Source organism: Hylobates moloch, unplaced genomic scaffold, assembly GCF_009828535.3.
Source record: "Hylobates moloch isolate HMO894 unplaced genomic scaffold, HMol_V3 SCAFFOLD_22, whole genome shotgun sequence".
Taxonomy (NCBI): Eukaryota; Metazoa; Chordata; class Mammalia; order Primates; family Hylobatidae; genus Hylobates; species Hylobates moloch.
The window spans coordinates 46,755,409-46,776,379 of record NW_026652297.1 but is presented as its reverse complement, the minus strand read 5'-3'; the positions used below and the strand labels follow the sequence as shown (position 1 = coordinate 46,776,379).

At 42.4% G+C, this 20,971-nt stretch overlaps 1 protein-coding gene across 7 annotated transcripts; it reads right to left on the bottom strand.

Annotated features, from left to right (window-relative positions):
• Positions 1–1,987: 1,987 nt before the first annotated feature.
• Positions 1,988–20,759, bottom strand: AP3M2 (adaptor related protein complex 3 subunit mu 2). Of its 7 annotated transcripts, none has more exons than XM_032144343.2 (9): positions 20,717–20,759; positions 18,868–19,212; positions 15,718–15,889; positions 11,066–11,203; positions 8,010–8,095; positions 7,600–7,733; positions 5,792–5,999; positions 5,353–5,497; positions 1,988–4,193 (listed from the first exon to the last, which is right to left on the bottom strand). In XM_032144343.2, the coding sequence occupies exons 2-9, from the start codon at positions 19,138–19,140 to the stop codon at positions 4,093–4,095; spliced, it is 1,257 nt and encodes a 418-aa protein (XP_032000234.1). In that variant the 5' UTR covers positions 19,141–19,212; positions 20,717–20,759; the 3' UTR covers positions 1,988–4,092. The 7 variants fall into 7 exon arrangements, with proteins under 7 accessions (XP_032000234.1, XP_032000237.1, XP_032000235.1 ...); XM_032144346.2 differs by having other exon boundaries at positions 20,722–20,740; XM_032144344.2 differs by lacking the exon at positions 20,717–20,759 and adding an exon at positions 20,594–20,679.
• Positions 20,760–20,971: the final 212 nt, after the last annotated feature.

Genomic DNA, 20,971 nt, shown 5'->3' with positions numbered 1-20,971 from the left:
AAAGGCCCCAGCATTTCTCCCACGCAGTCTTGGAACCACAGACTAGATAGAGACAATCGCTCAGAAGAGGCCTCTTAATGAGAGACAGGGCCCCAGCCCAGCGATGCAAATTCTAAAACACGCTCAAAGAGCAACACATCATTACGGGGAATGGGTGTCAGGGGAAATTAAAACATCTCCTCATTATTCCCAGATAGTTAATAAAACAAATAGATGGTAACAGTCCACGAGAACAAGATCTCCAGGTACCTGTGCAACTCTTCTTACTGGGTGAAGACCTAGAGGAACTCTTGGATGGTGACACTGTACCCTCTCAGAGCCCTAGTCACATCTGTTTATCAAAAAGTGCATAAAACTTTTCGTTCCACTTAACTTCAAAAGCCAAAGACTCATGCAATCCTCAGTACTTAGGATCTTGGAGGAAGTTTCAGAGTTTGAAATTAAATGTCCTTTTATTTTATTTTGAGATGGAGTCTCACTTTTTTTGCCCAGGCTGGAGTGCAGTGGTGCGATCTCGGCTCACTGCAACCTCCGCCTCCTGGGTTCAAGCGATTCTCCTGCCTCAGCCTCCCCAGTAGCTGGGATTACAGGCGCCCGCCACCAGGCCCAGCTAATTTTTGTATTTTTCAGTAGAGATGGGTTTTGCCATGTTGGCCAGGCTGGTCAAATTTCCTTTTAAAAATTTTAACAGGGCCAGGTGCGATGACTCACGCCTGTAATCCCAGCACTTTGGGAGGCCGAGGCGGGCGGATCACGAGGTCAGGAGATCGAGACCATCCTGGCTAACACAGTGAAACCCCATTTCTACTTAAAAAAAAAAAAAAAAAAATCAGTGGGGCATGGTGGCGGGCTCCTGTAGTCCCAGCTACTCTGAGGCTGAGGCAGGAGAATGGCGTGAACCCGGGAGGCAGAGCTTGCAGTGAGCCGAAATCGCGCCACTGCACTCCAGACTGGGCGACAGAGCGAGACTCCGCCTCAAAAAAAAAAAAAATTCTAACAGTTGGCCAGGCGCAATGGCTCATGCCTGTAATCCCAGCACTTTGGGAGGCCGAGGCGGGCAGATCTCAAGACCAGTCTGGCTAACATAGTGAAATCCTGTCTTTACTAAACATACAAAAAAAAAATTAGCTGGGCATGGTGGCGGGCGCCTGTAATCCTAGCTACTCGGGAGTCTGAGGCAGGAGAATCGCTTGAATCCAGGAGGCGGAGATTGCAGTTAGCCGAGATCCCGCCACTGCACACCAGCCCGGGCAACAGGGCAAGACTCCGTACCCCCCACAAAAAAAAAAAAACAAAAAAAACTAACAATTGAAATGAGTATTGATGGCACGGAGTCCCCACCTACTGGCCACAGAGAAAAGTACATGTATACAACCAACTTCCTGTCCCACCAACAGGGTCAGAGCACCGGGAGCACAGGCGAAGAGACAGTCTGGCTGAGAGGGAGAAGGGGTGGAGCACTAGCTGGCACTGAACACTCACAGCGAGTACGCACTGAGTTTTAAGCCTTTTTGATGGCCATGAGATGTTTATAGAAAATTGTTACAGGTGTGGTGTAACAATCGACTCCCAGTGCCTTATCTTGTAAGAAGCCTCTCCTGGAATAAAGACGCCAGAGTACTGCGACACCCTGTTTCATGCCTGAATTAACAAGACAAGAGAAGCAGGTCAAGAGAATGGGGAAAGCGCTGGACTAAATGCCGGCAGCTTCAACGGTTTCGTCTTTTAAAACCCTGGTGAAAAATAACCAGGTGGATCTGAACCTTATGCTCATAACCCTAAAAATGGCGTTAGTATCAGCATCTGCTATCTTCCAGATGTGACCAAAGAATCAATCGAAACACATGCTTTAGGTCTGCTGGCTGGACAGGACAGAAGCAGTAAGATCCTCCTGAGTCGATGAGTTCCTTACTCACTGCTTCTACTGAGGTTTGAGTGGCATAGCATTATTGTTAGTTCTGGTAACAAACCACTTAGGACACAGAGGCCTGGTGAAACTCAACTTTATTAAACTTAAACAGAGAAGCTACTTCTGCACATGTTAAACACACATGGAACCAAACGGCTTGATGGAAACACCCTGCACTGCTTATGCTGACACTGCAGGGATGGTGGCAGCGAAGCCTGCTGCGATCCACCGCCTGCTGCACACATGACAGAACAGTTATTTCATCTATGCTTACACCTGCAGGTCCCTTACCTTAGAAACACTCTATATCTTCTTAGGTACTTCCCTTGAAACAGGATGAGTTCTAGAGGAAATAAAACTGCTGCACTTACAAACCTAGAAATATTCAGGGACCAAGATTAGTTGTTCAGTGACCTAGGAAACCTTAGAATCCTGTAGGTTCCTCAAGAGAGGTGCTTCCAAGTACTTGGGAATCCACAGGCAGAGACGCTTCCCTTTCCGTGGTGGATGTATATGTCACTCCAGGACAAATTGTGGAGTGATGGAGTGTGGAACACATCTGGTTGTGTACAGTACACTTTATCCCAGAAGAAAATCACAAAGCAACATAACTCTGCAGCAAAAACTAGTCCCAAAGTCGGAAGATAAAACTAGCAAAAACTTTGCACAATATTTAGAGAAAAGCTCTAGGGTGTGAAGAGTACGGGTCTTCCTTTTTCTCCATGCACAAAGCAGAGCACAGTATCATTCCTTAAGCTATAATTAAACAAAAAACCTTTTTTATAAATATTTCAATAGTAATAGATGCACTGAACTAGGACAAAAATGACCCACTGGGAAAGAAAGCCTGAGGTATCCCTTTAGTTGCCATGTTTCTTAAACTGTGTTGCTTACACCCATGATCAACACAGTCCATCTTCCTACAGCACTGATTTTATTCAGAGATTTAGGGGAAATGTTTTGTCTTAGAATGAAAAGGGACTGGTAGATATTAATGAATACATGATAGAGTACAAAAGAAAAGACTGTGAGGAAATGATAACTTTACCAAGCAGTTTCAAGGATCAACCACATCCTCGATGGTAAGCTTTCTCTTTTTCTAGGGCGACAGATGGAAAAGTTTCTGACCAACGGGAAGGTTACAATCTGGTACCAGTCCAGCACTGACAAATGGAGATATGAGCTCACTCACTCACAGCCGTGCCCACCTTCATGGGAAGAGTCGGCCCTCTCTACTCCAGTACGATGACACACAAACCCTGGCTGCACTGGGGATTATGGGATTGGCTTCTCTGAAACCCTCTTACTTTTAAAAGATCCTGTAGAAATGGCTGGTGAATTCTGTAAAGGATGTGAGTATAACTGTTTTGGGTTAGAAAAGAAGCATTTTAGGCAGCCACCATGGGAAGACGACGGGTCACCTTCTCACTGAAGATAAGAGACCAAGTGCTAATGGACAGCAACAGTCAGTGTCTGAAAACTAGTCCGATACCATCATGGTCTTCGAGGGAAAATCTGATTCCACTGGGGTTTCCATGTCAATAGTGGACTCAAATTTAAAAAGTTTCCAGTCCATTTCCAGAAGTACAAGTGTTTTCTACATGAGTAGAGGAATTAGAAAGAAACCAACTCAACTCTTTTCCTTCCCATCCCTCCTTAAGGTAGAGTCTGACCACTTTTCTTGCCAATCTTTCATTTAAGTGTCTCCTCCTAACTCCTTTACTTCTCTTCCCTCTTTCTTCTCCTTCATAGATCAGATCCTTAACTGGCCTTTCCTTGACTAACATTCATTTTCTTCCCATCTTTCTTTCTTTCTAATATTTCTGTCTTAAAAAATCAACAAAGAAGTCTTTCATCGACTTTAAAGCCAAGCAAGCTAAACAAATGTTGGTCTTTCCTATAGAAACCACGTTTAAAATGGTTACATAAGCACCAAGCTTCCTATCCCCATCACACACCTCGTCCTTGAGAACTGGTGTTGCTGTGTTTCAGTTCTGTCCAGTTCTCCCTGGTGACCTTTTCCTCCCTTGATTAGTTCCATGGCACTGAAGGCTAAGGAAAAAAGGGAGCGGGTGGGTCCAGGAGGGAACTGACCTAGGAGACAGGCTGATATATTTTTTTTACTTTTAGACAAGTAAGAAATGAAAAAGTGTGCAAGACTATTCCCTCAGCAAATGCTCCCTTCAGGTTCGAACTTGGAACTTTCCAGCTTTGGTCATGTATTTTATGCCCTTAAAGGGTTTGTACTTTTCTCCATACATATCCAGGCGATTCACCTTGAGTCCTAGAAAGGAAGGAGAGAGGGAAAATAGACATGAGTATTATTCAAAAGGAGCAGGTCGCCTGTGTCTGTTCACTTCAATACACTGAGGTCAGTGGGACCGACATTGCTGTGACAGGGAACCACTTATGCAGAGCAGATGGATTCTCCAGTCTTGGGACAGATACTGACAGCAAAAAAAGGCTCCAACAGACAAGCTACCTATGAGAAGACCTGTCCCTGAAGTGGAAAGGGCACAAAGTAATGTGTAGACTAAAATGAGGAAAAGGAAAAAATTAGACCCCTGCATGATTTTTCTCAAATTATTGGACTGAATAAATGAATTAATAACAAAACAAATGAATAATGAAGTAAATTATAACTAAAAGAATTAACAATGAAAGTAATAAATTAATAAATGAATGCTTCCTAAGTATTCTAACTAGACTAAGCCAAGAATATTTTATATTGTATAGAGCTTTATAGTTTATTGGTTCAAGATGGAAGAGCTTATACTTCAAATGAATTCCAATCACTTAAATTACATAAGGCCTGTTTGTACAGAAAAACAGAAACTTCATATAAAGCTAAAGTCACCTCTTTTCCACATCACAGAGTTTCTAAGGATTAAAAGAGAAAACACATGAAAAGAGCTTAAAACAGTGCCTGGAACATGGTAAATGCCCCCAAAGTGGTAACCGATGACTATCGTGCTAAGGTCGGCACAGACTATAGTGAACTGACCTGGAAAGGCCCAGTGGTTCCAAAAGAGAAATAAGAGCAAACATGAAAGTCTTCTGAAATCAGAAGAAAGGAGTGGAAATTACTCTTCAGTTATAGCTGAGAATGCACATGGATTCTCATACTGAAAACCTTGGGAGCCTGAAATGAATAACCCTAAGATGATCCAAAAATGGCTGGTGAATATTTCCTTCTACCAATACTGTTTCTTTCTCAGTGTGTCTTAGACACTTTTATTCAGGTCACTTATGCCAACTTCAAAGGAAGGATTGTAAATTTTCCCCAGAAACATGCCAGAAAAGATGTTACTAAAGATTGTATATCAGGTAATGAAACTAAACCTTGTAAACAGGAAGCCCAGAAAGGCTTCCTGGTGCCTGCACCATGTGGCAGAAAGCCGTTTTTGTTCCCTTTGGAGCCTCTTGAGCTCTGGGTCACTCACCAGAAATGGCCAGCTGCTGGATCTTAAACTGCAGGTTAATTGTGGGGTTTTCATCTGGTTTGGAAGCTCCTGCCTGAAGACTCATGGTCCCCTTCAAACTTGGTAGCTTTTGTGGATTTATTTTTCCTACATCCCAAGACAGCATCTTCAAAGAAAATAAAAATGGAGAAGTGGTCTTTCCAAAAAATAGTTACAGCAGAACCCTGCATTTGAGGTGGCTGAGATCTAAACTCAGGGCATCTGTCCACAACATTATGTGCTGCCTCTGGGTATCTTTCCATTGAGAATCCTATGTGTTACTGTTAAGTTACCTCGCAGGAGAAAACAAGGTCCCTTTGATTCATCTCACCTTCCAAACAAGGTCTAGAGTCTACGCAGAGAGCCTGCAGACTGGTTTCTGCTTAACATCAGCAATTCAAGATGTCCTGCTCATCCCTACCTTTGTGACTGGGTCGAATGTGTGCGTCCCCTGTGATGGAGTAAGGTTCATATTCAGGACTCCCTTGGGCATCTGGCTGGTGACAGTCACTCCCTCGATGGTCTTCCCCATCGTCTGCTTGGGTCCCACCGTTATTTCAAAGCGTCCAAGGGAACTACTGTCCCGGAAACTGATGTTATGTTTGACATACACTGGGATTGCAACCAGACTGGAAATGAGAGACAAAGAGTCATTTCATTCGTGCACTGGGAAAATGGTAGTTCTTCCTTTCACATGATGCTCTTTCTGCCCTGTGGGTAGCTTCTTCTCCCTTAACTATGTCCTTACTTTTTATCTGAAAAAATAAACAGAAAAAAACCCCAGTCATCTAATTTTTTCTTTTTGAAAAGCTAAGATACTGTCTAGTAAGTAAATTAACTTTTCTAACGACTCTGAACAAAATCAGAAAGTATACTACTATGACAAAAGCATAATGTACAAAACTGTATTGTCGTTATGTCTCTATGTTTTTAACTCGTAACATGTGACCAATCATCATTTGCACTGGGGAGAATAATATTCATAGCTCATGGACCTTTTATTTTTTTATTTTTATTTTTATTTTTGAGATAGGGTCTGGCTTGGTCAGCCTGGTTGGAGTGCGGTGGCATGATCATAGCTCACTGCAGCCTCGACCTACCAGGCTCAAGTGATCCTCCCACCTCTGCCTCCTGAGAAGCTGGGACCACAGGCACACAACATCACACCCCGCTAATTTTTACATTTTTTTTTTTTTTTCTAGATACAAGGTTTGGCCATGTTGCCCCTGCTGGTCTCGAACTCCTGGGCTCAAGTGATCCTCTTGTCTCTATAATTTTTTTAGAATGCCTTCATCTGACCTCATCTGGTCCTTACAAAAACCCCATAAGGTAGGGTAGGCTGTCATGATTTGACAGAAGAAAAGCATTCAGAGAAGTCACGGAATAACCCTGAAGTAATAACAGTTCCTAACATTTATTGAGTACTTCCTGTTTGCCAGTCACTATGCTAAATGGTGTCTATCCATTTAACTCCTACTGTGTTTAATCCTCCCAATAACTATGAAGTAGATACTGCTACTGTAACTATGCAGTAAGTACTGATTTTATAGATGAATACTGATGTCCTTATACTTAACTGAGATTAAGTAACTTGCCCAAGGCTCTAAGTACTGAAGATGGGGTTTAAGTCCAGGGAGTCTGATTCCAGAGGCTTTGACCTCAAGCACGCAGATATTTTCCCAAATGATTCATTCCACATCACACAGGAAGGGACTGGTGGCTCTGAGGCCTCCTGACTCTCTTCTGTCTGCATACCTTATACTATACAAAACTGCTTCCAAAAGCCTTTAGATTCCAAATTAAAGAGAACGTTCAAGACCAAAAATCACTGCATTTTATGCTTTTTCATAGCATAACTTAATGCTTCTTTTAGATCAGGGATATTGAACACAGTATACCCAGATTCTGATTTGAGAGAATAATGTTCTTGTTTAGACACATAACAACAAAAATAACAGCAAACTTAATGAGCACTTCTTTGTTTTAGGCACTATTCAGATTCTCTTATTCAATCTTCAGAACAAGGTACTTTTATTATTTTCCATTTACAGATGAGAAAAGAGATACATAGAGGTTAAGCAACTCACCTGAGGTTACCCAATTAGTAACCACAGAAGCTGGAATGTGAACCCAGGTAACTCTAGAGCCTGAGTTCTTAATCACTACAGATATGGTTTCCACATACATGTACGTACACAGATTCCATTCTTAATTATAAGAGCTGCTTACTTCTGTGCACTGACATGGTAAGACAGCAGGCGGAAGTTTCCATCAGGAGGGATGAAGGAGAGGATGCGCTCGGATTCCCAGCGCTTGAAACGAACACAAGGATGGAAGCTGACATCATCCAACAACCTAGGGTTCTACAGTCACCAGGAGAGGAGAAGCAAGAAGTGGGCATTAAACACCCGCAGTGCTTTCAAGAAAGCAATTTAAATGCTGTTTTTAATTAAAACACACCACACACACACACACACACAGAGAAATCAAGTAGTAACTTCTAGAAAATTCAAGCCTAAGACAAGCTTCATGGCTGTCCTAATTATTTCTTCTTGTTCTATTCCATTCCCACTACTCTGTCTTTCCAGCAGCATTTAATTTCTCATCCCAAGAACTCAATCTCTGGCCCAGGATTTTACCATGAAGGAAAGTGTAAGGTCTGGCATGCCAGTCAGCTTGACACAGGCATCAATCACCCCCTGGATCTCAGCAGTAATTGTGGAGCCTGAGACAGGAATAAGACAAAAAGAACACAGATTACTGAATACTTCTCTGTCCTTCTCAACAAACTTATCTCCTCTCCCTCTCTTCCTCTCTCCCTCTCTCCCTCCCCTTCCTCTCTCTTTCTTTCCTTCTGTCTAGCCATCCAATTCATTTATACAATCCATCTATCCATCATTCTGAACACTTATCAACTGCACATCAAGTATGAGACACTACGGTGAGGTAATGGTGATAAAAAGATTAATGAGGTAGTTATTAGCCTAAAGGAGTTTTCAGTCTAATATCAGAATTAAACAGAGTATCATTATTTTAGCCAATGGTTCAGAAAATTTCCTATCAGAAACTGTTCTCCCTAAGGTCGCCAATAAGCTCTGCTGCCAAAGTGAGTGGTCACTCCTGGTCTCTATTCTACAGGTCCTCTATGTGGCATGTGTAACTGTCAGTCACTTCTGCCTTCTCAAACGTCCCTCCCTCCTAACCTCTCCTGGTGTCCTCCTATTTTCCCAGCTCCTCTTCCTCAGGGTCTTCGGCAGGTTCTCTTTCTTTTTTTTTTTTTTTTTTTTTGAGACAGAGTCTGGCTCTGTCGCCCAGGCTGGAGTGCAGTGGCGCAATCTTGGCTCACTGCAAGCTCCGCCTCCCGGGTTCACGCCATTCTCCTGCCTCAGCCTCTCCGAGTAGCTGGGACTACAGGCGCCCGCCACCACGCCTGGCTAATTTTTTGTATTTTTAGTAGATATGGGGTTTCACCGTGATCTCGATCTCCTGACCTCGTGATCTGCCCGCCTTGGCCTCCCAAAGTGCTGGGATTACAAGCGTGAGCCACCGCGCCCGGCCTGGTTCTCTTTCTTTGCACATCCCTTAAATGCTTTTTCAGTTCTGAACTTCTATTTTCTTTCACTTTACACATTCTCCTGGGTTATTTTACCTACTTCCCAAGGCTTCAATGTTCATTTACGGCCTATCATTACCTATTCTTTTTTCAAGTTCAGCCCCACTCCTGCCTAATGGACATCTCCACTTGGATGACACTGAGGCACATGTCAGAAGTGAGTCCATTCTCTCATGCCCTGAACCCGGTGCTCCCATTTCCACATCTGTGTGATGGCACCATCTATCCTGCTGCCTAGGCCAGAAACACAGACACATCCCTGACGACGTCCACTTCCTCCGCCCACATCCAGCCAATGATCAGCTCCTTTCTTTTCGAGGACTCACCTCTCTCTGGTCTGTGCATTCCTCTCTGTCCTCATTGCACTATGGACGTCTATGTTTTGGGCCTGGATTTCAGCCTCCTAGCTGCTCCCTGCCTTTAGGCCCACCCCACTTCAGGCCATTCTTCACACAGCAGCCAGACTCATCGCTCTAAATTACAAGTCTCATCAAGTCATTCCCAACTTAAAACTCTTCAATCACTCACATCTGCCCTCCTTAAACTGGCAGGCAAGGTTCTTCATGATCTGGCCATATATATTTTACTTTCTCATTGAGGTCAACAGTAAAATGTAAAAATCTTAAAGTGTACAGCTCAATGAATTTTTAAATATATATACATTTATGCAAATACTAGCTACAGCAAGATACAGAACATTTTCAGCATCCAAGCGCTCCCTCTTACCCATCCCAGGTAATCCACATCCCCAAAATTCTGACTTCTATTACCTTAGACTAAATTGCATCTGTTTTCAAACTTCATATACATGTAATCCCACTGTCTATAATCTTATGCATCTAATTTTTTGCTCAATATTGTGATGTTTACGCATACTTTGCTCCCAAATCCACACATCTTAATAACTTCATTTCAATCCACCGATGAAGCATAAATACCCCCACCTCTCTGTTGCACTTTGCTCAGGGGTGGGTACCTCTCACATGCTCCACCTTTTTACCTTCCTCTCTCCCTCACTAGACTTAACTTTCTGCAGCCACAGACTATGTCTTATTCATCATCGAGTGCCCACTATCTAGCACTGTGCTATGATGCAAGTTTTCAATAAACATCTATTGAATGAATAACTTCACTAATGTGGAAAGGACTTTTTACAATTTTTTTTCTTTTTAATTAAAGACAGGGTCTCACTATGTTGCCCAGGCTAGAGTGCAGCTATTATTCACAGGCATAATCATACCTCATTGCAGTCTCCAACTACTGGGCTTAAGTGATCCTCTCACCTCAGCCTCCCAATAGTTGGGACTATAGGCTCATACCATCATGACTGGCTTCTACAAATTCTGAAGCTCCAGGACTTCTAGTCATATTTACCTAATTCAGAACACATAGAAAAGGCGGCTCCCTGAATTTTGTGATTACAACTTTAGTTCTGCCATCAGAACCGGGAGCCAAATACTTTCAAAAAGGAAATTTAATCAATAAGAAGTTAATTTGTTACTTCTTTTTTTTTTTTTTTTTTTTTTTTTTGAGACAGGGTCTTGCTGTTGCCCAGGCTGGAGTGCAGTGTCATGATCAGGGCTTACTGCAACCTCAACTTCCCAGGCTCAAGCAATCCTCCCACCTCAGCCCCTCATGAAGCTAGGAATACAGGCATGCACCACTATGCTCAGGTAATTTTTTTCACTTTTTGTGGAGATGGGGTCTCACTATGTTGCTCAGGGTCTCACTATGTTGCTCAGGCTGGAGCTCTGAGCTCAACTCTGGAGCTCAAACAATCCTCCCGCCTCGGCTTCCCAAAGTGCTGGGATTATAGGCGTGAGTCACTGCATCTGGCCTGTTACTTCTCTTTTTTATTCAAGAGGATAAGACCAATAAAGCAAGTAAAAGTATGAAATAAACCCTGGTCTGCATCATAATATTAACGTCCATTCCCAGTATGCAGCACAGTGCCTGGCACAAAGTAGGCACTAAAGTAAAGTGAATGACCTTGAGTGGGGGTTAATTCTGAAACTACAAGCATTATATGAAAGAGGCCCCTTTCTATTTTCGTATTTCTGAGAACATATTAAAAGCACCTACCTGATTTATCAATAATTGCATCAATCTCTTCAATCACATCAAAATAGGCCTCATTGTTGGTGTATTTCACCCCAGTCCGTCGCCAAGGCACCACTGACAGCTGCCCAGTGGGAAGCTGGTCACCCACATTCGTGCTTCCTGAGACAATTAATATTACTGTATTTTAACACCATTTTGACTCTAGAACCACAGAACACCTCCCTAGAAGTTTCTATGCTCCCACTATTCATGCACTCAATTGAAGAATTTTTCAAACAGATGAGATTTTTCCCAACTTCTATATGGGGTAAACTAGTCTATTTTTAAAACCCCTTGTTGCCATCTGGTCTGCCTCTTCGAACAGAATAAAGGCTTAAGAAAAAGTTACCGGAGAAACAGATATCATATTTTGGTTTTGAAAGTAACCTGAACTTAGTATCTCAGATTCCACAATAGCTTGCAGCTTAAATAATGTATTGGCTTTCAGTAGAGTTCGTAATCTACATATTGATATAAAAATTTCATGGGTAAAAACAGTATTTGAGCCTGAGGTAGGTTCTTAGGTACATTTATAGTAGGTATTAAAATGTACATATCAATATGATCTGTCTCATTCCTAAGTTCCAACACTGAAACTTAGGAAAAGAATACAAATTTGATCTCTTCCTGTCTTTAAGAATTGTAGATCAATTCCTTCACTTGTTTTTTCCTTTACTGGCATAAATTTTTTTTTAATTCAAAAGGTTTTATACTGACATAATAAAATACATTAATTTAAATTCTATTTCCTTCTTCCATTACCTGGATCCTTTTATTTTCTGTCTTTAAAAAAAAATTTTTTTTAGATACAGTCTTGCTCTATCGCCCAGGCTGGAGTGCAGTGGTGCAGTCTTGGCTTACTACAACCTCTGCCTTCCAGGTTCAAACAATTCTCCTGCCTCAGCCTCCCGAGTAGCTGGGACTACAGGCGTGTGCCACCACACCCGGCTAATTTTTGTATTTTTAGTAGAGACGGGGTTTCACTATGTTGGCCAGGCTGGTCTTGAACTCCTGACCTTATGATCCACCCGACTCGGCCTCCCAAAGTGCTGAGATTACAGGTGTGAGCCACCGTGCCCAGCTAAAAAATTTTTTTAAAAGATAGGGTCTTCCTATGTTGCCCATGCTGGAGTTCAGTGGCTATTCATAGGCACAATCATAACTCACTGCAGCCTCGACCTCCTGGGCTCAAGTGATCCTCCCACCTTAGCCTCCAGAGTAGCTGGGACCACAGGCATGCATCAGCATGCTTGGCTAATTTTTATATTTTTTGTAAAGACACGGTTTCATCAAGTTGCCCAGACTGGTTTCGAACTCCTGTGCTTGACTGATCCTCCTGCCTCGGCCTCCTAAAGTATTGGATACAGGCGTGAGCCAATATGTCAGGCCCATTTCAACTTTTCAAAAGTGGTTCTTAGATACTCTTTTCTAGATTAAAGTGAGATACAGGCTTAATTCACTTCATAATATTCGTAAATGATTCAGGCACTAACAAAGCTTTTAAGGCTTAAAATGAACTCAGAATATTGAAGAAACCACCAAATTTGTTTCCTTAAAAAGAGGAACTATGTATTAAAATGTATCATCAAGATATAATAATCAAAGCAGTCTAGGGAAAAGGCAGGAAAGCCTAAAAACAGACCAAGAATCCATAATGACAGGACAAGATAGAAATGTCATTCTAAAACAGGAGAAAAGGATAAATTACACAACGGTGCTAGGAAAACTCTTTTGAAGAAATAAACATTATTGCTGCACACCAAGATAATTTTCTTTTCTTTTCTTTTTTTTTTTTTTTGAGACAGAGTCTCCCTCTGTCGCCCAGGCTGGAGTGCAGTGGCACGATCTCTGCTCACTGCAAGCTCTGTCTCCCGGGTTCACACCATTCTCTCTGCCTCAGCCTCCCAAGTAGCTAGGACTACAGGTGCCCGCCATCACACCCGGCTAAGTTTTTGTACATTTAGTAGAGATGGGGTTTCACCATGTTAGCCAGGATGGTCTCGATCTCCTGACCTCGTGATCCACCCACCTCGGCCTCCCAAAGTGCTGGGATTACAGGCGTGAGCCACTGTGCCCGGCGATAATTTTCAAATGGATTAAATAATTAAATCCAAAAATAAAATCACAAACTAGACTTTTAAAAAAGATCTTCCCTTCTCTGAGATCAAAAAGACATTCTCCTGTTTTTGTCTAATAATTATAAAGTCTGTGTTTAACTCCTTAACCTAGCTAGACTTTATTTTGTGTATAGTGTGAAGTGGAGGCACTTAATTTTTTCCATATTGAAGCTGACTGTCCTAATACAATATAGTTAACAACCAGCCCCTGGTCCACTGATTCGATAAATGACCACATCTATCTACACCAAATTCCTATAAAAGCAAGGGTCTGTTTCTGGACTATTTTATCCCAATGACCTATCTGTCTGTTACGGACAAATACCAAATTTTAAAAACTACCCAAACTTCATACAGATTGAGTAATGTTTACCTGAAATGTTCGGGACCAGAAGTGTTTCAAATTTTGGATTTTTTTAAATTTTGGAATATTTGGATTATACCAGTTGAGCATCCCAAATTCAAAAATCTGAAATCCTCCAATGAGCATTTCCTTTGAGTGTCATGTCAGTATCCAAAAAGTTTTGGATTGTACAGCATTCTGGATTTTGGATTTGGGATGTTAAACCTGTAATATATCTGATATCTGGTAGGACACATCTGATCTTTCCTCTTTTTAAAAATATTATTTTCAAAACTCTCTTGGGTCTTGTAGGATGTCTACTGTACGAATATTTGTCTTGTGTACTATACAAACGTAACTTGTCATGATATTTGACAGGACAAATCCTCCCAACAACCCCTATGTAATTCTTTTCAAAAACTGTCCTGGCTATTCTTGCAATATTTATACTTTTAAAATGTATTTTTCAATCAGTTTGTAAAATTTCATGAAAATGCTTGCTTATGCATTAAACAAGACCCAAAATGTAAAACTTTAATGAAACAGAATGATTAATTTGATTAAATCAAAACATTTAAAATGTGGCTAAACACCACCAGAACAAAGCTAAATCACAAGTGACAGACTGTAAGAAAATATCTGTAATGCAGTAATCAAAAGACATAAAGATCTCCCATAAAAGAGATTTTAAATCCATGTGAAAAAAGAAATACATTTCAACAACAAAAAAATGAACAAAGGACATGAAAAGGTAATTCACAATAGAGGAAAAACAGTCAACAAATACTTGAAAAGATTTTAGTCTCCTTAATAACAAAAAATGACTGTGTAAATACAAGATATCAATAAACTATCAAATTGCCAATGTTTCTAAACAATTATTAATGACAATAATAGGGTTCACTACAGTGCTTTGAAATTGTTACTGAAAGTATAAATTGGCCTAACTTTTCTGGAGGGCAACACATTACAGTACTTAAAATGTATACACCCCTTGACACAGCATTGCTACCTCTACTACTTTAAAGAAATTATCCCAGATGTGCACACCAAGGTTCAAGTATAAGAATGGTAATCCTTGTTATTTAAAAGAACAAAAAATCAGTAACATCATAAATAGGGATTCAGTAAATAACTTTGGGTCCACTCCACATGGAAGAAAACCATAAATTATTAAAAATGAAGGCCAGGCGTAGCGACTCCCACCTGTAATCTCAGAACTTTGCTAGGCCGAGGTGGGTGGATCACTTGAGGTCAGGCATTACAGACCAGCATAGTCAACATGATGAAACCCCATCTCTACTAAAAAATACAAAAATTAGCTGGGCATGGTGGCGTGTGCCTGTAATCCCAGCTACTCGGGAGGCTGAGGCAGGAGAATCCTTGAGCCTGGGAGGCGGAGGTTGCAGCGAGTTGAGATCGCACCACTGCACTCCAGCCTGGGCAACAGAGCAAGACGCCATCTCAAAAAAAACAAAAACAAAAAAAACCATGTAGAAGACATCATCATAGGATAATGTTCATAAAATATCACATGTTAAAAGTGTGGTGGGATTAAGAGTAATTTTTGCATTCTTTGTGCTTTTCTGTATTTCTGAAGTTTCTACAATAATCATGTGTTTCTTCTGTAATCAGAAAAAAATATTTTTAAAGAACACTTTATTTTGTCATTAAAATCAGGGTATTTTCCACAAAGCAAAAATATTATTTCAGGTTGTACTCAGTCTACGAGAGCGGCCAGGCGTGGTGGCTCACGCCTGTAATCCCAGCACTTTGGGAGACCAAGGCAGGCGGATCCCCTGAGGCCAGGAGTTCAAGACCAGCCTAGCCAACATAGTGAAACACCATTTCTACTAAAAATACAAAAATTAGCTGGGTGTGGTGGTACATGCCTGTAATCCCAGCTACTTGGGAGGCTGAGGCAGGAGAATCACTTCAACCCAGGAGGCGGAGGTTGCAGTGAGCCAAGATCACGCCACTGCACTCCAGCCTGGGTGACAGAGGGAGACTCTGTCTCAGAAAAAAAAAAAAACAAAAAACTACAAAGAGCAAAATTAAAGCACTGGGACACCTGAAATCCCCAAAGACAAACACTCAAAACAATGTGCGACACTGGACTAAGCCACTCAGGCTGCAGGATGGCCACTCTCTATCAGTTTCCCCCTCCGCCTTACCTGTGATGGTGTTGACAACTGTTCGAAGGATAGTGGGAGGCTTTATGAGTTCTTTAAGAATGTTCGACTCGGTAGCCAATGGAAAACCATTGTCAAGCATCTCTTCCAATACCTCATAAACCACAACTACATTGTCTTTGATCACTGGCTCTGAACAGACTCCAAAATAATCCTGATGGAGACAGAATATACGCACTGATCACTCAGATACTGTAAAATAAATAAATAAATAAAAGAATGTGCCTACAGAGAATAAGGATCTGGCCTCTCCATGTGTTTCTGGGCTACTCTTCTACAATGAGGGAATGCAGCATAACCACAGTTCTCTTAGGCAGTCTGTTTGGTAGAAAGTACTAGACTGGCTTATGGTACTATTGTCATTACCAGCTTCCTCTACAAACAAGAGGAACTTAAATCTTTTGGGTTAATTTCCTCAACTTGATAAAATACACAGAATACAAAATTGAATCTTGATTATATGTGCTTATCAACAAGAATTTGAAAGAATTATACAAAATAATACTTGATATAACAAAGAACAGTACATGAAAATCTTCACCCCTACTGCTGTGCTATTTCTTAACATTCATGCAGTGAATAAGAGTTGAGAGGGGAAAAAAATGAAACGAGGGGGACAAGCTAGCACACCTGAAAATTCCTTTGGACTATCTTTAAGATGCTAGCATTCCAAGAACTCTTTGTCCTTTTATTTAAAAGGCTAACGTTAGGTGCTAAATTATCTGGATTGTGGGAAAGCACTGGATTTCAAACCAGAAGACCTGGATTATAATTTTGTCATTTGTAGATTAAGTCACGTTAATTAATTTTGATCTTGACTCTTTAATGGTATAATCAGGATAACACCACTGGAGGTACAGGGCTATAAGAACTAGGCATGACTAATTAAGGACTAACGCTCATGAATGTACTTTGTAAACTATAAAGCACTACAAAATGGAATGCGTGACCATTATTTAGCAAGAAATGTTTGTGGCCATTCAATGTTCCCTTCCAGCAATGTCAGTTTGTCTTTTCCAGGACCTCTGAGAGGGTCACGCAACCCTCTTGAACTCATAGAATGAAGGAAAATTTACTCTTTTTGAGAAAGTCCATTCTATTCATGAGCAGCTCTGATCATTCCAAAGTTCTTTCTTTTGCTAAACTGAAATTTGCCTCCTAGCTCTGTTTTACAGAGCAAGTGTATGTAACAGCCCTGCAATTATTTGAAAACTACGAGTTTTCACTTCAGTTTTTTTCTTCTCAGGGCCACACTTCCAAGACACTTCCGCTGTTCATGATAAGTATGGTTTCCAGGTTGTTTCACCATCTTTCCATTTCTTTGACATCCAAAACTGAACAGACTCTACTAGAGTCTAAATTACATTAGATAACATCAATTATCCACAAGATTCCAATACCCGGGTCACCTAAGAGTCAGGAATGTATTCCTAAAACAAAAAGATTTCCTCTTTTTAAGAGGAAAATTTTCATTTTGAATGAGAATTTAAAAGAAGAAAAAGTCACACATTTCCTTCCCAAAAGTGATTTATTTTTTAAAAATAAAACACCTCACTAGGTTTTATAAACCAGGCGTGATGTGAACTAAGCATCTGGAAAGGAGCCTCGCAATACGGCCAAGTGCTGCAGCCGGCCTGAGAGCCTGCAATTCTATTGCGGGGCCGCTCCTGTCACATTCTGGTCCTGGAAAAATCATGCTGCCGGAGAGGACGCACATCGGAGAAGACCTGAGAATCAGGATGTCCACTGACTTTTAACAACTGCTTCAAAAATAACAAGCTCTGAAGTCTCAGACTTCCAAATTAGCAACTTTACTCTGCTTTCCCAAATTCCTCTGTGGTTTCAACTAGATCAAACAACTCTTCTTATTTCCTGTCTTGTAGTAAGTTACATTAGTATGGCCATATAGCGGCTGTCAGTTTCACCAGTGGGATTGTTAGTCTCAGAATGGGTAAAGTATCACATGTGGAAATCCTAACAAGGCCCAGTTGTTCAGGATCACAAGTCCTGGGTTCTTCTAGTTCTTCCACATACTGGGACTTATCATACTTACGTTTTCACTGTGCAAAGGGGCCGGTATGCTGCATGAGAACTGAAATTCCAGAATAGTAGTACTATCAGAGAGTATTGCAGGGAAAAACATAAAACGTATTTTAATTCTCTTGGGAAGGGAGGTTGTTCTAGACGTGGTGCAGATATGAGTACAAGAGAAGGAACTCTTTGCCTTGCTTTTTAACTTTTATCATAGTGTGTGGGTCCTCATTCTCTTCTCCAATTCCACAATTCCAGTGTTCATGACTCATTCCAGACCTCATATGACACAGAAGTTAAACCAAAGGGCCCTTGCTTCTCACTTGAGTTATGCAAATAACCACAACAGTTAGAAGTTGATTGGTTCTTTTGGGAGAAGGTTCCTCTGTGTGAATCCAGGGCCAGTGCAGTCTGAACTCCTGTGCTGCAAGTGGTGTCATGTCCTGGTATCACTGACCTCCCTTAGACATCACCCCCTAAGTTCTTAAAATCTATTCCTGAAGAAAAACCTTAAAATGAAAACTGCCTCATAAAATGGCTCACTTAAATTCTTACAGGCACATGAGATTTCCTAATCTCATCTTTGCAAGCAGAGCTCATCAGTAGCACTCTCTCACTATAAAGAACCACCCCAAACCTGAGAACTAGTACAGGTTCGTGAATTACCCCTGACTGGGACAGTTAAATTAAGCATTCCTTAGCTTTTTCTACTTTTTCTTTTCTAAAACTTTACACAATCATTTTCTGATGCAACTCAAAGCAATGCAGGTAACAATGGTTAGGATCAAGACCACCAGGCAAAAACAATCTAAACTCTAATTTGTGAGCAAAAAGTAGAATCAGAGCTAGAAAGGCTATATATAGTCATCGCAAATAGGATGGCTTTCCCACGCAAGAGGTTCAAAAGTATTCCATTTGTCATTTTGTATGCAGCCAATTCAATAAATAGAAACCAGAATCTTATCAGATGGGAGAGGAAGTGAGTAATACCAGAGTTTTGATTTCTTTTTTTAAGTTTCTTAATGGAGGCTTTATACAATGGAAACAGAACTATAAAGACACTTCACGTTTACATATATGAACTTTCCCACGTTCACAAACCTGAAATGTGTCCACCACTCGGTGAAGAAACTCAATGACAAACAGAGGGGGGACCTCCGTCTGGATCACAGCCACAAAAAAGATCTTGTGGCGGTAAACACTTAAGAGATAGTGGTGAGGGGTAGGGATAACTGGAGGCACATTTTCTGCCTCAGTAGCTCTCTCTTGCGCCTCAAAAAAGTAATCACAAACAGAACGGCTGACCACACTTTTCCAATGTTTCTCCAGGAAAATGTCTCCAGAGGAATTGATCAAGAAAAGACTATGGATCATGGTGGCGATTGTCAGCGACAGAAGAAAGCCTTTTTCAGTCTGAAAGCCTCAGGACTCTGTAAATTTTCAACTCTAAAAACAAAAGCAGTGATATTCAGTTCCATTCAACCAAAACGCCCTCCTCGTCTTTTCCCAACAGTCCAAGACTTACCCATCTTTCAAGACCAGGCCCAATCTTCCCCTCCTGCATAAGCCTGAAGATAGCCCTCCCTTGAATTCGAAAGGATAATGATCAGTCATCTGACTGTCAATCATATACTCCCAGTTATCTTTACTATCGCCCAAATTGCATCCATTTAAAATACTACTTAATCTGTGGGTGTCTATTTTCTCAACCGAACCGCAAACTCCTTGAAGAAAAGGACCGTGCCTCATGTTTTGCGTTGCCTGACGGCAACACAATCAGAGTTCTTTGAAGAGGGCTTCGAAGAACACTGAATTTGATGTCATGTTTTGGCAACAGCTCACACATACACAAGAAATATGCAGCTTAATATAATAGCCACTATGGGACCAGCGAGCACTTGAAAGGTGGCTGGTGCGAACTGAGATGTGCTGTAGGTGTCAGACACACGACAAATTTGGAAGGTTTTGTATGAAAAAAAAATTTCAAATATCTTACCAATAATTTAATATTCATTATATGTTGTAATAACATTTTGGATCTCCTGGGTTAAATCAAATACATTAAAATTAATTTAACCTGGTTTATTATTTTAAAGTGGTTACCAGAACATGTACAATTATATACGTGGTTCACTTTCTATTTCTGCCCGTCAGAATTGGTGGGAGGAATGGAAAGCTGCCCTTGGGGGTCTTTATTCATCCAATCAGAGCTATTCTCTGAGCATTCCTTAAGCACTTGTTAATACAGTAAGACATTTAAAAAGATCCCTTGGGGCTCCCACCTGTGATCCCAGCACTTAGGGAGGCCTCCGCGGGCAGACCGCCGGAGCTCACGAGTTCGAGACCAGCTTGGGTAACAGAGCGAGACCCGCACCTCCAAAAAAAAAAAAAAAAGATTCCTCTGGGGGACAGACACCCCAAGGCCCTCAGACGGTTGCATCTCTCCGGTGCCAGTCCCCAGAATGTGGCCATTCCGCGAACCGGCGCTAGTGGTCAAAACGCAGAGGCCTGCGGTGTCCAACACTGCCCGGACGAGACAGCAGGAGGGAGGAACAGCCGGGCAGCCGGGGGTGCGAGGGAGAGGCGGCGGCCTAGGCGGGCGGTCCCTGCGCTGGCCCCGGCCCAGAGCCGGCGGCGACGGAGGCCGCGGGGCGCAGGCGGGCAGGGGACTGGCTGAAGGGGCACATGCGTTCCGGGGTGAAGAACGCAGGGGCGCCGGGCCGCTCCAGCGAGCACACGTGCGCTGCCATGGCAACAGTGTCCCCTCCGCCCGCAGCCGCGGCGCCTGGGCGGACCCCCTCCCCGAGCCCTGAACCCGGCCCCTCACCTCTCCCCGCCGCGTCCCGCAGCCCTGAGAGGCCGCCCGGCTGCATCCTGAGACCCCGCCCCGACCCTCACGCGCCCCCGCTTCTGCCCCCGCCCCAGGTTCGGGGTCGTCCCTACTCCTCACCCGACCTTGCTGCTCGCAGCGCCCACTGCTTCTAGGCGCGGACACGCCCCGCCCCGCCCACCGCGCGCGCTGAGGCAGCCGCTCGCCCGCTGATTGGCCGGCTCGCGGGCCTCGCGACCGCTCCGCCCACGATCTGCGCCTGAAGGTCGCTGATTGGGCGTCTGGGAGCCGCTCCTCCCCTCTGATTGATCGCTGTTGGCGGCTTGCCCTGTTGTCGGGCTCGAGTCCCCCGATTGGCCCTGTTGAGGCCACGGT